Here is a 17500-nt window from a genome sequence, read left to right on the forward strand (position 1 = left end):
GGGATCAAATGAGACGAACAAGATGATCAAGACCAACTGGCGACAGTGAAGAGTAGAGGGAACATCACCATAGTAAAGTGATTAGATAAAAATCTATTTAATCTGTCTGTCGTCTGTCTTTCCTATTCAGCCTGAAGTGACCATTTAGGTAATGAAGGAGCTAGGGCCTCTTCACACGAATCCACCACGAAGACGCCACCACATCTTTACATCAAGGTGGCGATACTAGCATGCTACCTCCTTTTACTACTTCGCCCGAGTAGAAACAACTACAGTTACAACATTCTAGAATTCCGTAAGAACATCTCAACAATGTGGCTTACATTTGTATAGGTTTAACTTCTTAATTCGTCATTCAGCTTCTCATTATAAGATGCAAGACTAAGTCGACATTTAGAAATATGAAAAAGAAGATCGTAACCGAAGTCCTGTCTACTCACACGAAGTAGCAAAAGTAAGTAACATGCTAGTTAGAAATGCCTAATGAGCCGCCACCATTGGTTTCAGATGTAACCTTCCACACGTCCTCCACACCTTCCACCACATTGTCATCGTGCGAAAGGGCCCTGTTCCTTGGTTAGAATTAGAATTACCCCACGGGTAACGATTCTGCTTGGCAGATACATTATTAAATGATTTCAACAAAAATCTAACTTCTTACGCGCAAGAAATTGTGCGGCAAGTGAGATCAAATTACCTGTAGGCGCCGCAGCGATCTCAAGCGAAACAAGACACGCCCCTATTCTTTCTTGAACAATCATGGTAGCTCTTGAATGACGCGTATTGGACGAAGGGGGATCTGCGCCGCTTACAGAGAGGTTGTGATTGGCCAAGAAAGAAAGAGGAGGAAGCGGAGGAGGAGCAGGGAGAGCAGGAACAGCAGCAGTGGAAGGAACAGGAACAATAGCAGAGGAAAAGGTGGAAGAAAGGGAGGGAGAGCAGAAGAGCAGGTGAACGAACAGCAGCAGCCGTAGAAAGAACAGGAGGAAGAGCAGAAAAGTAGAAGAAACATCAATAGTAGCAGTTTCAGAAAGAAGAGGAGGATTATGGTGGAGGGAGTGGAGGTGAAGGCAACTGACAAAGAACTTTAAGGTGAAGGATCTAACTGTCTTTGAGGCACTGACAACGGCGAAGACGGAGGTACTGAAAGCGATCTGTTATCAAGTGGAAGCGACTTCGCCGGCCATAAGGGTGGGCAAGAGGTAAGTACTTATCACATGTTATTGGTCTTGTGATTTTGCTAAATGGCCTACTGGCATCAGAGATAGGCACAGCTTCGTGTCCCAGAGAACTGTCGTACCTATGACACAAATAAGTGTATGTAAACCTAGATGTACATGTAGATATAGGTTATGTGTATGTGTGCACGTATATGTATATATTTACGTGTTCGTATATGTATATTCATATGCATATGTGTATGTAATTGCCAACAAGTCTATCTGATGAAACACCATGCCATGCGAAGACGGAGTCGGTTTCGCTTGTTTCAGCTGTATCAAGTACATGCACTTGATAAATCTGTAACAAACGGAACGTCGCATTAATAATGGCTCCATCTTCACATGGAGTTTCTTAAGGTAGATATGTATGCGTATAGCACTGAAGATGTTATTACACGAAAGTATTTATGAAAACACGTTTCTATTGTTTTTATTGCATGTATATGTATTGTGTATATGTATATGTGTGCTTATGTTTCTAGTTTACTCTAGGAAGCAAGATGATAGGACGGACGTCTAGTTTTCTCCATTCACTAGACGTTCCATAATCTAAGATTTTCTTTTTTCTTTTTTTTTTCTTTTTCTTTTTTGAGGGGATATGACTGAGTACTGAATGCATAGCTTGATTAAACACAAATCAGCAAGTGTTTTAAGTGTTAACAAAATTAAAGGGAAATAATATAACTTTGTACGAACATCTTAATATAAAGCGGTGAATATAAGGAATGCACTTAGGAAAAAGCCTACTGCGACTGAGAATCAAGCCTTGAGATCTATTATCATACTGCAAGTTATGTAAATTAAAGCTTCTGTCTGTGTGCAAAAAAAATATATACCTTAACTTGCACACACGACTACTAAACTATTCGCTTCCCCCTGCTCCGTTTTCTATGAAATCGAGTCATATATTGGTTCTAATGCTCAACCGTAGTCACCTTTATTTATTAATCTATTTATTTTCAAGAAAGAGCTAATGAATTTGGGGTTTTGGTAGTAAGGCCGAGGAAGCGAATAGTCTTTAGTGCCGAGATGGCTTCCTTGTTTATTTATCTATTCATTTTACTTTATTTGATCTTGTTTTCTTTTTGTAGGTAAATTGTGGCTCCCTAGCCTCCTTTTCTCTTCGTAGGTAGACTTCAGGGTTCTCATCCCCTTTTTCTCTTCGTAGGTTAGCTTCAGGGCTCCGATCCCCTTTTTTCTTTTCGTAGACTGGTTTCAGGACTTCTTACCCTTTTTCTTTTAGTAGGTCGACTTCAGCGGCTTTTTCTGTTCCTCTTCTATTCCCAATTATCACAGAGAAGTCTTTGGTGGCAGGTTAACAGCACCTAACCAGATGAAATCGAAGTGGCATCTGTATCGATATCTTTAGACATTCGATCTCCAAGGTAATCATAACGCATTATATCTGAAAAAAATCACGAAAAAAGAAAATCAAAAGAAACGAAAAAAAAATGAAGAAGCCTGTTGCATGTCAATAAACCACTGAAATAAACGTTCACACACGTACTCATGAAATGCAGATGTTAACAGTCATATGTACAGGTACTAAGCACATGCAGCTTTTATAAAGCATATGCATAATTACATATACAAACATGTACAATCTGTTCTATTTCCAAGTACTAGTGTCCTGCGAAGACTAGGGCTTTATTCCTCGTTATAAATCCCCTTTTAAGGTATTGGAGCCCTCTCCATCATATCTCCCAATAAGGCAAGAACCAGAAATGGAATTCGAAAAAAAGGGGCCCTCAAACTGATGTCTCTAACACCAAGAAAGTGGCTGAGTATGTGCAGTCACCGTCTCTCCCAATTACAACAACTAATACCCACTTCCAGCTAATACCCACAAATCCCCTAGCGATGGTGTATGATGGTGGTGGTTAGGGGGGGAGGAGGTTAAGACATCGTGATCTCTGGAAGCCCTTAAGCCGGTGTCACGCTGTCCGGCGCCGCCGTTGCAAAGTCTCCCTTGTGAGTCATTACACTGGAAAGGTTATGATAATATTCTAATCAGGGGAGGGGGAGATGGTGGTCGTAGTTATATAAAGTTTTGGCTGCTGTCGCCAGGTGATTTTATTAAGCTTATTGAACTTGCAAACCTAATCTGGCGCCGCCGTACAGTGTGACACCGGGATTGGCGAGAATGGGCAGTAACAACTCAGCATCAGCTTACATGACTTAAGGTTGTGGCACATTCTCGATAGCATGTTACTAGCTTTTGCTACTTCGTTTGAGTAGAAATGACTTACAATGTGTCTAACAATCGTATAGGTTTCACTTCTCTTAGTTCGCCATTCACCTTCTCACTACATGACAAGAGTAATTTAAAATTTGGAAACTTGAAAAACAAAAGGGCATAACAGAAGTCGTTTCTATTCAAGCGAAGTATTAAAAGCAAATAGCATGCTAGCGAGAAAAGCCTAGTGTGCCGCCACATTAAGTAACCCTACTGTTGTTATGGACTATAATCTAGACCTACCAGCATTTCTATCCTAGTGACCAATCTCACACTACTGTTTTGCGTTATCTTATTTCAGGTGTTGGTTTAGTCAGTGGAGGGTATTTATAATTTGGCTAGTAATACTATTTTCTATAGGAAGTTGTGGAGAGATTGTAGAGTTGTCGGTGTTTTGCCCCACAGAAGTTGATACCATTGCTGTTTGAGAGGGTGAATTAGAGTAGATTGATGTTGAGGGGTGTTATGTAAATCAAACAGTTCAGTAGCATCTTTAATCATGTGGTGACCATGTGAATGTCCTGTTCTCAGATGTACGCTCCAAAGAGTCCGTTCAGAGTGTGGCATACGTCGTGCCAAATCAACCATAATACAGTACATGCCTCTCTCTTATTTCCCATCTACTTGCTATTTTTTTTTTCATATTCTGCATATAGTAAAGGAAGCTGCAGAGTACAATAAATGTCATTTTTTGGGATTATAACAACGATTACCTATGCCCCATCCCACCTGTGACACCTAGGCATGGCATCATGGCGGGGAAAAAACGCTGTTGCCATGTGTCATGGTACAACGATTACCTATGTTCCATCCCACCTGTGACACCTCGGCATGGCAACATGGCGGGGAAAAAGCGCTGTTGCCACGTGTCATGGAATCTATTGAAATCGTTACTGTAATCCTAAAGAGTGATACTCATTGTACTATACAGTTCCCTTTACTACATACAGAATATAAAAAAGAAACAATTTCAAATAGCGCACAGATCGGAAATAAGAGAGGTGTGTAATGAGGTTGATTTGGCAAATGGCTAGTAGTAAATCACGACGTATGTCACACTATCTTGGGGGTGGGGGGTGAGGTAGTATGTGTGAGCAAAATTTGACGCAGCCCGAAGGGATTTCTCCCCGTCCTCTCCTTTTATGCAATGGGGGGACGGAGAGGGGGGGGGTCGCCGATTTAATGAAGCGGCCTTGCTGTGGATGTGCTGTGTCTTGCGACACTGCTTCTGACCCAGGGCAGTGGACAAGGTGCAGGGATGACCCGTCATCCAGGAGGTGCTCAGATAAGAGGGAGGGTGGAGGGGTGTGGAGTGTATTCAGGGATGGAATGGGTGGAAATTATTTTATGCCTTTCCCTTTTTGGCTACCTCCCTTGTAAGGGGGAAAAAGCCTTGGTATATGTATGTATGTATGTATGTCACACTATAGTGCTATTTCAAAACATCGGTTATGTTGGTATCAGGAGAGCCATGGGTGTTGCTCCCAAGGTCCTTGCCATATGTTAAACATTGCTGATGGAAGGACTGGTAGCATTCTGCTGCTGGTAGGGGCGTATACCGCCTTCCGAACTGCCTTATCTGCTCCTTCATGACCAGGTATACCCACATGAGTTGGCACCCAGTAGAAGGATAGAGTTGAAGCGGATAAAGATATGAAAGATCCATGAATGGATTTTGTGATCCAGTGTGTCGTGGGACTTGAGTGGTGGAGATTGCTTGTAGGGTACTTCGTCGGTCTGATATGATCATCTAGTAGCGTTTCCCAACCTGGGGTACTAGCACCCCCTAGGGATGCCGAAATCAATGATAGGGGGTGTTGGGAATCGAGCATACATACACTTTCTATTATCCTTCAAGTTATAAGATATTAGTTAGGGGGTGTTGGACTACTTAGACCTGACTACAGGAGGTGCTGCTAAGGTTGGAAAGGTTGGGGAACGCTGTCATATAGGATGCACGGGATGGGGGGGGGGAGGGTTGCGGACAGCATATAACGCAGTGAGGATGGCAAGGAATTCAAGTGAAGATTGAGGCAATGGACTCGGGAGATCCAGGTATTGTTTAAGTCATGGAACTACTGTCTAACCCGTCGGTGTACATGTAGACAGGTAAGACACCCTTCCCGTCTCGATCCCTCCATTGATCCTCTCCCTTCTTTACCTTTTTTGATCCCTCGATTCCCTTCTCGTTCCCTCTCACGATCCTCTCGATCCTTCCTTACGATCCCTTGATCCCTCCTCACGATTCCTTGAACCATTCTTGATCTGTCTCGATCCCCCTCACGATTTTCTTGATCCACTATCACAATCCTCTCGATCCCCCATCACGATCACTTGATCTTACGATCTTCTCGATCCTCTTGAGTAAGAAGGGAATCGATTGAGGATCGAGAGGGGAATCGAAGGGGAGAGACAGGGATCGAGGGAGGGATCGAGAGGGTGAAGTGAGAGGGGGTATCGAGACTGAGGAGCAAAAGGGGATCGAGAGGGAGGATTCAGAGGGGGTGTGAGAGGGGGATCGAGAGCGGGGAGCGAGAGGGGGATAGAGAGCGGGGAGCGAGAGTGGGGAGCGAAAGGAGAATCGATTTGCCTTCTCGCACCTCCCCTCGATCCTCTCGAGCAAGAAAAGGGATCGAGGGAGAGATCAAACGGGAGAGGGAGCGAGAGGATTGATCCACCTCTCGGTCCCTCACTTGATTCTGCCTCTCGATCCTTCTTGAACCTCCTCTCGATCCCTTGATCCACCTACCGATGCCACTATTAACCCTTTGACAACCCTTTTGGATTCTTCCCCCAGTCCTTCCTCTTGATCCCTTTCTAGATCCATTTATCCCTTCCGATCCAACTCTCGATCCCTCCCTCTTGATCCCCCTGTCGATTCTCTCGATTCTTCCTTTCAATCTCTCGATCCCCTTTCGATCCTTGCCTCAAACATCGGTCTCGACCACTTCATTCTCTTGATCCCTCTCTCGATCCCCAAATCCTCCCTCTCGATCCACTCTAGATCCACCTATCCCCTTTGACCCACCTCTCGATTCCAACACTCAGTCGTCCCTCGATCCCCGTAAGTCCTCCCTCGATCCACCTTTCGATCCCTGCCTCAGTCCTACATCTCGTTCATTCTCTTCATTACAATCCTTTCGATCCCCCCGTCACGATATCTTCGATCGAAGGATGGGGGGATCAAGGGTGAAGGGATTTTGGGCACTTCTATTCTTAGTCTATATAAATGATATAGACCACGGACTAAAATATATTATCTCCAAATCTGCTGATTATATAAAACTTTGCGGAATGGCAAATAATCACCTAAATCAATTAGATATTCAAGAAGATTTAGATAAACTACAGCAATGGTCTGAAAAGTGGCTAATGAAATTTAGCACAAGTAAATGCAAGGTTATCCACATAGGTAAAAATAACAGTAAGTACGATTACAAGTTTGAAAATTCGTTAACAAAAGTGGATAGTGAAAAGGACCTCGGCGTAATTATCAGTAACGATCTCAAATCATCCAAGTAGTGTATTTCAGCCTCTGAGAAAGCAAATACGATTCTAGGACTGATTGCCCGAAAGTACAAAGGCGTGCCACAAAACAGATTCCAAATATCAAAAATAAATCATACGAAAATCGACTAAAACATGAAAACATATGAATCTGTTTTCCTTTAAAAAAGCGTAGACTCAGAGAAGATTTGATACAGGTCTTTAAGATTCTAAAGGGAATTGACAAGAGCAAAAGTGACAAAATTTTCACACTGAATGAGAATCTGAAAGAAATAATGGTCTCAAACTGTCAGGAAATAAATTTAATTTGGAAGTGGGTAGAAACAACTTCGCCAACTGTATAGTTAATGAATGGAATAAACTTCCTGCAGAGGCAGTGCAATGTAGTTCAGTTCGAAGCTTTAAGATTCATTTAAATAGATACCTAAGCAAGATGCTGTAATGACTGCGATTTATTTTATATTATTTGTTTATATGTTTGTTATTATTTGTCCGTTTATTATTTGCTTTATTTCTATTTATCATATCATAATTTTTGTTTATTTATAATTATTATGATTTTTTTCGCATCCGACCTAGTTATGGACCAAAAGGTCTCCTGTCGGTATGATCCTCCTTTGTAATCATTTGTTTGGATCGAGAGTGGAGGGATCAAGGGAGGGGGATCAAGGGTGGAGGGATCTAGAATGGATAGATCGAGGCTGGGGGGATCAAGGGTGGGGGGAACGAGAGTGGGGGGATCAAGGGTGGGGGGATCGAGACTGGGGGAATCGAGGATGGGGGATCAAGAGTAGGGGGGGATCGAGTGTGGGGATCGAGAGTGGGGGGGATCGAATACGTATAGAGACCAAAATTATCACCTCCCCCCTCTTTTTTTTTTTAAGAATAGCATTGATGCCATATATTTCATATTATATAACTCGCTGGCCGAGCATGTTAGGACGTCGTTACTTGCGGTGAAGGTCGAAGGGATGGCGGTTCGAACTCTGCCATCGGCGAAGGTGAACCAAGGGCATGATTAACTAAATCCCACGCTACAAAGTCCTCTGTGAGAGGCACCGTCCTAGCCTCCCGATAGGAAGGATTTTGTGACGTTAAACCATATCATCATCAGCATTGACATAAAGCCCATCTTGCATAATAGACATAGATTTTTTTAAAAGCAACATCTGGTAAATGTTAGGTTGCAAGGAAAAAAAATGTGAGGTAGAAGGGAAGATAATGTCAAGAAAAACAACAAAGCTTTGCGAAATGCTACAATTGCGTGAAACAGGAACAAATAATAGGATAATAAAACAAAAAATATATATACAACTTTACCTTCAATCTCCCGTTGTGTATGAACTACCATATATATATATATATACTACAACAATAACTAAGAATAAACACGAATGTACTCATGCATCATCTACTAAAAGACATCTCTTTAATGTATGCAAGAGATACTGAAAGACTATAAATACAAGATTCCACATGTCTGTGCAAAGTTGTTGGTCTGTGTGCATAACTTGTATAGGTACGAACGTGTCTGTACGCGGCATTCATCAGTCTTGGATCACACGCTGGTCTTGTGATCGACAGTTGCCACCCATCCAAATGAGAGCGCAGATTACTCTATTTGTATGTGTGTGCGTGTGCGTGTGCGTGCGTGTGTGTGTGTGTGTGTGTGTGTGTGTGTGTGTGTGTGTGTGTGTGTGTGTGTGTGTGTGTGTGTGTGTGTGTGTGTGTGTGCGTGCGCGCGCGCTCCAGGTGAATCTATTCAGCATAGGGGCGGGGTCTCGATCCGTTCATACCAGGGGCCCCGCCCCTGTACTGAATAAATTCCCCTGCCGACAGCCACGTGACCTTACAAGACTAAATATGACGTCATAACTTAACGTAAACAAAGATTAAAATACGAGGTGCAAAATAATAATAATAATAATAATGTGCTTAAGGAGAGAGTACTACTCTTCAAATAACTGGTGCAAGAATAAATATATATATATATATATATATATATATATATATATATATATATATATATATATATATATATATATATATATATATATACATATACACATACAAACCAAAGCATAAATATACATGGCAAGCTTCTACAAAACAACATCCTCTGAAACACCAGCTCAGTATTTTCTACAAAATATAACAAGTAACATCTATCTATACATGGGATACTATCTACAGTATGTACACAAGGTGAGAGCCCTCTTCTGTACACTTGTACATCTGCGTTCACTTCTGAGTACAACAGTCTCCGGTGTGCTCATTGTAACAAATGTACTTACGAAGTCGTAAGAGACGACCTTATGTTGTTGATTTATGAGTTGCATATACAATAAGTTTCTCCATGAATGAGACATCAGCCGCTGTAGTACTCACAAATGAAGCTAACTGTACAGTCAGTGAATGAAGTTATGATCATTTCTGTGAAACTATGAAAAAGCAATATTTGTTAATGAATATCGAATATATTTTTTTTCTAATTCAGGTGTTGTATTTTCTTTATACGGAATAAATCAATCCTTCAATACGGACACGTACATTGTTGATTTTCTTAAAATTAATAAAAAATAAAAAAAACGAATCCCCACCACACCCCCAACCTGAAAGAATTCTTTACCGACTAAAACCCCGTTCATTGCGTTGGAATCCGTCTCATTCTAAATGAAAAAAACATATATCATCTCTTCTTATCTGGAATGCAAAGCTCAGACTAATGCACCGTATTGAAAAAATGAAACAAGACTTGGCATAAAATGAGACTGAGAGGAAGACTTCGTGGACATAACAAGGGGTCTCTCAAGAGTCTCAACGTGTGGTGTTGAGACTTGTCTTTTGATTATAAGAGGTCTCTATCAATGTCTTTTGCCCACGTATGACCTTATATAGTCCACGTGTGACCTTGGCATGCACTTGGCTATGAAAAAAAAAATAATGATGGTTGATTTACATACATGCAAATGCGCATTAGTTTCTGCATGCATGCAATCTCGCACATACATCTACACACACACGCACACACACACACACACACACACACACACACACACACACACACACACACACACACACACACACATACATGCACGCACATACATGCACGCACATATATACATACATGCACACACACACACACACACACACACACACACACACACACACACACACACACACACACACACACACACACATCCTCTCCCTGTATAAAAGAACACACCCCGTTACAACGCTTCAGTTTTCCATCCTCAACGTAGCATTACGAGATAGAAATGATGACCCAGAGTGAACAAGTGCGCACATGGGTATGTGTTGTATGTGTAGAAATGTATGCATGTGAAAAGTGTGTTTGTACTGTATGTATGTATGTATGTATGTATGTATGTATGTATGTATGTATGTATGTATGTATGTATGTATGTATGTATGTATGTAGACGCACATACTGTATACAGAGTAGAGAGTTAACCCCAAACACTGACATTCCGTATAGTTTGCTAAACGTTTCATCCAGTGCAGAGATCAACTCTTTCATTATGTTCTACCGATAGAGGAGGAGAGGAACCTATGCCAGGAGGCACTGAGTGGCTGCGGTTAAAGCCGCCACCTTTGCCTTATTATACGTTTCAGGAATTGTGGGGCAGGTAATAAACACTCATTGGTAGGAATCGGAGAGGATTGCGAGATTCGAACCCATAAGCGAATGCGAGATGCACGCTTCCGTTGACGCCACCAGCGCATGACTGATGACGCGTTAACGATAACAACACAAAAAAGTGCGAAACAAATCATACGAGGAACTTTTAAGTGCGAAGAGAGACTTCGAAGCTGAATTTCATACACAGAAAACGTTCTGTGTATATCTAACTTGTATTCAAACGTTTACGAAATCTTTCTGACATACAGTGAATTGAAACATTGAAAGAGGGAATTCCAGAATCACGCAAGCACAGATATCTAACATGAAATGTACATTGTCTAATATATCCTAACTTAACCTAACCTATCCATTCCATAGAAAAAATATATTTTTGAAATGCAGAGATGAAAGAAGTGAAACCTATTTTTGGGTGATACTGGAATATTGCGGAAAAAATATATATATAATAACTCGTGAGTATATTACAGTGTTTTCACATTGGGCTTCCGTGGACTTCAGTGGGCTTCACAAGTGCCGACAGTTGAGAGTTCGTTCGAGTAAAAACGACTTCAGCTACAATATTTCATTTTTCAAATCTCCAAAAATCAAACTATCTTTTCGTTATATACAGAAAAGTTGAAACGATGAACTAAGTGACTGTACATAAAGTCATATTCTAGTTATCAAAATTGAGATTGGAGGTAGGATGTCCGAGAAAAAATGGCCCAATGTAATAACCCTTTTACAAGGACGATCAACTTACTACGCATTAACAGAATACCACCCCCCCACCCCCCAACCACACTCCCAACCTCCCCACCCTCAACTTCCCACGCGATGTCCCGCCGGATCAACTCTCGCGTAGCACGGGGAAAGGTGACGGAGCGCAGAGCGTTACACAAAATAAAATGAAAAGGAAGTACAATAGGCTGCGTAAAGGTTTGAATTACAGTGCACCATGTGAAGGTATAGGGTGACACAAATACACACACACACACACACACATACACACACACACACACACACACACACACACACACACACACAAATACACACACACACACACAATAGACATATACTTCATATACTTGTAAATATGCACACACATTCATACATAAATACAAATTCGATCATCTTTGCTCCACTTCCTAACAAAAAACAAACAGATACTTTCCTCCCCCTCCCTTTACCCCTCCTCCTCTCCTTCTCCCCCCCCTCCTCCCCTTCCCCCTCTTCCTTTCCCGAGGACCCAAGCCGACTACTGCGGGGCTTCAACTTCCCGGTCGATGAAACTAGAAGCAATAGCTACGTTCAAACAATCCATCGTTCAACAAATTAGCCACTCGGAGCCCACTGCTGAACTATGGCCTATTCCAACCTCCTGCATGAGTGGTACAACTTACCCCCAAACATCTGCCACGTCACTCCTGCAAACTTCTCTGTTACGTCCTACCTTCTTTCTGGTCCCTTAAACGCTTACCATCTCGCGGCGTCCATTTCGCTTTCTCCCCCCCTCTTACCCAACTTGCCTTCTTGTCTTTCAATATCATTACCAGCAATGATCTTTCTATTGAACATAAGAATGGAATAGACTGCAAGAGACCATAAGTCCTACACTAGACAGTTCCACGTCCCGTACCACCGATTATCTCTATCTATAAATATTATCTAATTTTCTCTTTCAGCAACCAATTGTTTCAACTCTCATTACAATATTACTAAGTTTATTCCATTCGTTAACCACTATGTTGGTATACCAATTCTTACCCATTTCCTTCTTAAACCTAAATTCAAATACATTACTACGAGTCCTGCCCTGCTGTCTTAATATGATGACCTTGCCTGCAGCACCCTTATTATAGCCCTTGATCCATTTGAATACCTTTATTACATCGTCTTCCCCCATTGCGTACTCCTCAGATTTGTCCTCATTACCTTTGTCATGTTTCTGCTGCCCTTTGAATACCTTTTACTTTTGTATCCACCGCCTTCGTCAATTGCTAAGTTCATCCGATGATCATAGCTGGAATCATACACCAATTGTAAAATTTGCGTTCAAGGTAAAAGACAACGAAACTTAGTGAATACAATTGTCTCCATCGCCTTTGACAATTCCTATATCTTTTTATCCGAAGATCACAGCTGGGGTTATGCACCAATTGTAAATTTTATGTTCCAAGTCAAATGCTTAAATCCGATGATCATAGCTGGAATCATACACCAATTGTAAACTTTGCGTTCAAGGTAAAAGACAACGAAAATTAGTGAATACATTTGTCTCCATCGCCTTTGACAATTCCTATATCTTTTTATCCGAAGATCACAGCTGGGGTTATGCACCAATTGTAAATTTTATGTTCCAAGTCAAATGCTTAAACTGACCAAAGACAACGAAACTGAGAGTGAAAAGACGCATCACAATTGAAAAAAGGCAAATACAGAAGCAATAATGGTGTCGAGCTCGGACAATTGTGCAGAAAAAGATATAAAATAAAAGGAAAAAAATCTTACTTCAGCGATCACTTCCCGTGCAAGGAAGTACTTGGTTGCCAAATACCCTCCTCTCCTTACGCCGCTTCTTCAGGGGGGAAAAGAAATTACGGAACATAAAGTATATATATATATATATATTATATATATATATATATATATATATATATATATATATATATATATATATATATAAATCAAAGCCTGTAATCCTTTAAGTACCGCAGACCACTTCCAACCAATGCTCTTGTGATACGGACAGACTCATTATAAGACTAAGGTAACTCCCTGAACTATGACTTTAGCGATCGAGACCCAGCCCGGTCAGGCATCAGGGAGTCCCCTAAGCTATGCATGTGAATCAAATCGTCTGGAGCTTGTCACAAGAACAAAATGTGTAAAGGGCGCGATAATAAAGGGATGACAAAAGAATTACATTCCAGGTTTTTATGAACTACGCTAAAGTTATTGTGCTTGCATAATAAAAATTATTCATTGACGTTCACTATAAACACAACAAACACACACTCACACACACACACACACACACACACACACACACACACACACACAGTTACTACATACACACACACACACACACACATATACATATATATATATACACATACAATGCTATACATGCAAGGTCACATGCCCATATACATAGTTCAATATTGAGAAAAACTACATAACATCCTACTCCTCCTACACCTCCTCCTCCTCCTACTCCAATTCCACCTCCACCTCCTCCTCCTCCACCTCTTCTTCTATCGGAACATGAGGATCCCACCCGTCTGCTGTTCATGTTCAGCCAATCTGTCGACGAGATGATCGTTGTTGTTCATCTGGGCGCACATGGACGGCGTCAAGTCGTTTCTGTCCCTGATGTCCACCTGCACTCCCGCCTTCAGGAGGAGCTTGACGCAGTCGTCGGCGCCGACGGTACAAGCCTGCGGAGGAAGAGAGGTGGGGTTAGGGTGATCGAGGGGAGATCGGGATGAGGATCTCGTTGGTGCATCGTCGTTGTCCATTAGACAAAAGTAAACAAAGAGGAGGAGGAAGGAGGAGGAGAAAGAAGATGAAGAAGGAGGAGGAGGAAGAGGATGAAGAAGGAGGAGGAGGAAGAAGATGAAGAAGAAGAAGATGAAGGAGATGATGATGAATGAGAAGAAGATGATGAAGAAGGAGAAGAAGATGAAGAAGAAGATAAAGAAGGAGAAGATGAAGAGGAAGATGAAAAAGGAGAAAAAAAAGAAGGAAAAGAAGAAAAAGAAGGAAAAGAGTGAAAAGAAGGAATTGAATGAAAACAACGAGAAGAAAAAAAAGTAGAATGAGAGGAGGGAGAAGAAGAATAAGAAGAAAAGAAGAGAAAAAGAATAAAGATAAGAAAGAAAAATAAGTAGAATGAGAAGAGGGAGAACAAGAATGAAAGGATCTTCAATCAATGCAGACCTCACGCTCCCCCATATATATATATATATATATATATATATATATATATATATATATATATATATATGCACGTGTATATATAAATATATATACACATATATACATATATATATATACATATATATATACATATATATACATATATATACATATATATATACATACTGTATATATACATATATATACATACATATACATATATATATATACATATATATATATGTGTGTGTGTGTGTGTGTGTGTGTGTGTGTGTGTGTGTGTGTGTGTGTGTGTGTGTGTGTGTGTGTGTGTGTGTGTGTGTGTGTGTGTGTGTGTGCGCGCACATATTTCCACTTCAGTCGTAAAAGGCGACAAAAAAGGGACGGGGAATGGGATTAGGAGTCCTACTACCTGTAGCCCCAAAAGGGGGACATTCCTAAAAAAAGAAAGTAAAGGCATAAGAGGGTCTGGGAGTTTTCCAACCAGTACCCTAATGTTTGGGTCTTTTAATGTGCGTGGATGTGGTACAGATGAGAGTAAAAAGGAAGAGATATGTAGTATGTTTGTGAGAAGATGGATGTACTGGCTTTGAGTCAAACTAAAATGAAAGGAAAGGGCAACTGTGAGTTTGGGAGTGTAGCTGGGAGGTACTCAGGAGTGAAGAGAGGACGAGGGAGAGAAGGGGTGGCTATACTAGATAAGTAAGCGGGTAATGGAGTGGAAGGAGGTTTCATCAATGTTGATGTGGATGAAGGTGAAGCTGGGAAAGGAGTTGTGGGTTTTTGTAAGTGCGTATGGGCCTGGTAGTGAGAAGAGCATAGAGGAAAGGGAGGCTTTTTGGGTAGATATAAATGAGTGCATAGAGGGATTAGGGAGAAATGTCAATTTAGTTGTATTGGGAGACCTAAGTGCTAGGGTAGGAAATGAACCAATTGACGGAGTGATTGGAAAGTATGGAGTTCGAGGCAAAAATCGAAGTGGAGAATTGATGGTGGAGATGTGTCTTGAAAGAGAGTTGATGATAGCAAATACAGTGTTTAAAAAGAAAGTCAAGCATAAGTACACATGGGAGAGGGTGGTGGATGGAAGGGTGGCAGATAGAGCGTTAATGTACTATATAGTGGTGACCAGGAGTATGGTAGGAAGAGTTAAGGATGTACATGTTCTAAGGAGAGAGAGTGGGGAGAAAGAGGAAAAGGTCAGAAGGTAGAGCGGTACTTAGAGTGAATTGCTTAAATGAGGACAAAAAGGAGAATGAGTATAAGAAGAAGTTGAGGAGTGGGAGAGAGTAAAGGATAGAGTAGAACAGGGAGTGGAGGAGGAATGGGGATGGTTCAAGGAGGGAGTCATAAGGTGTGCAAAGATAGTGTGTGGAACAAGGAGGGCGGGAGGAAATAGAAGGAAGGGTAATGAGTGGTGGGATGAGGAAACAAAGAAGCGTGTAGAAGAGAAGCAGGCATTCATAGATTGGCTACAAATTAGGACGAGGGAATCGTATGAGCGGTACAAAGTAAAGAGAAAGGAAGTTAAGCATAACATAAAGGAAGCAAAGAGGAGAGCAGATGTGAAATGGGGTATGAGTATGACAGAAATTTTTGAAACTTATAAAAAGACGTTTTGGAAGGAAGTTAAAAGAGGAAGAGGAGGCAAATCAAGTAGAGAAGAAAAGGTAAAAGGTACAGATGGAGAGATGATAATGGAAGAGAAGGCAGTGAGAGGAAGGTGGGCAGAGTATTTTAGGGAGTTGCTAAATGTGAAGGAGGATAGGGAGGGAAAGGTAGTTGCAGTGGGAAGTGCTAAGAAAATGACCGTGATGAGTGACGAAAATGGAGGAGAAATAGGTAAGGATGAAGTGAAAGCAGCTGTTAAGATGATGAGAGCAGGTAAGGCACCTGGGTTGGATGGATGCCATGCAGAATGTCTGAAGAAAGGAGGTACAGTTATGGTGGACTGGCTGGTGAGGTTATTTAATGTTTGTTTAAGAGAGGGTAGAGTGCCAGAGGACTGGAGGAGTGCCTGTATAGTTCCGCTTTACAAAGGAAAGGGGGACAAGTGTGAGTGTAGTAGTTACAGAGGGATCAGCTTGTTAAGTGTAGTTGGGAAGGCTTATGGGAGGGTCTTGATTGAGAGGATTAGGAGAGGAACAGAGGGAGTAATTGGTGAGGAACAGTGTGGTTTTAGGACAGGTAGGGGATGTGTAGATCAGATTTTTGTGGTAAGACATATGTGAGAAAGCTATAGGAAAAGGTAAGGATGTTTTTTGGGCTTTTATGGATCTGGAAAAGGCTTACGACAGGGTAGACAGGAAGGCACTGTGGGAGGTAGTACAGATATATGAGATAGGAGGAAAGCTGGTAAGAGCAGTCAAGAGTTTTTATGAGAGTAGTAGTGCTTACGTTAGGATTAAAAATGGAGAGAGTGAATGGTTTGAGATAAAGGTGGGACTTTGTCAGGGGTGTGTTATGTCGCCCTGGCTGTTCAATCTTTACATGGATGGGGTGGTGCGAGAGGTGAATGCAAGGGTAGTGGGTCAGGGGTTCGAGATGATTAAAGAAAATGGAGAAAAGTGGGAGGTGAGCCACCTGTTGTTTGCTGACGTCACTGTGCTTGTAGCAGGATCAGAGGAGGGATTGAGGAAGTTAGTGACAGAGTTTGAGAAGGTGTGTGAAAGAAGGAAGCTGAAGATAAATGTGGGCAAAAGAAAGGTGATGAGATGCACAAGGGGAGAGAGTGACAGTAGGCTGGAAGTGAGCATTTAGGGTGAGAAACTGGAGGAAGTGGATAGTTTCAGATACTTGGGTGCGAATGTGACAAGAAAGGGAGGAGTGGATTTGGAGGTAGAATGTAGATTGAGAGAAGCGAGTAAATGCCTTGGTGGATTAAAAGTGTAATGAGAAATAGACATCTGGGAATAGATGCTAAGATGAGGTTATATGAAGGAGTGATTGTGCCAACAGCAATGTACG

At 41.5% G+C, this 17500-nt stretch overlaps 1 protein-coding gene across 3 annotated transcripts in view; it reads right to left on the reverse strand.

Moving 5' to 3' along the window:
* The window catches only part of LOC143028133 (uncharacterized), a 26159-nt gene that overhangs the window by 1198 nt on the left and 7461 nt on the right, over positions 1–17500 (reverse strand). Inside the window, exons 3-5 of one of the 3 annotated variants that reach the window (XR_012966684.1) lie at positions 13893–14052; positions 13124–13190; positions 1–2628 (exon numbers count right to left, since the gene is read on the reverse strand). The exon at positions 1–2628 is cut by the window's left edge and continues 1198 nt beyond it. Coding sequence is in view for 2 of the 3 variants with exons in the window: in XM_076189771.1 (XP_076045886.1) it covers positions 2549–2628; positions 13893–14052 (240 nt within the window). In the remaining variant the exon portion in view is untranslated. Of the gene's footprint in view, positions 2629–8269; positions 13191–13892; positions 14053–17500 lie in introns of those variants that run through there. The other 2 variants (XM_076189771.1, XM_076189772.1) reach the window with 2 other exon arrangements.

Source organism: Oratosquilla oratoria, chromosome 9, assembly GCF_046742065.1.
Source record: "Oratosquilla oratoria isolate Oo_2021 chromosome 9, ASM4674206v1, whole genome shotgun sequence".
NCBI lineage: Eukaryota > Metazoa > Arthropoda > Malacostraca > Stomatopoda > Squillidae > Oratosquilla > Oratosquilla oratoria.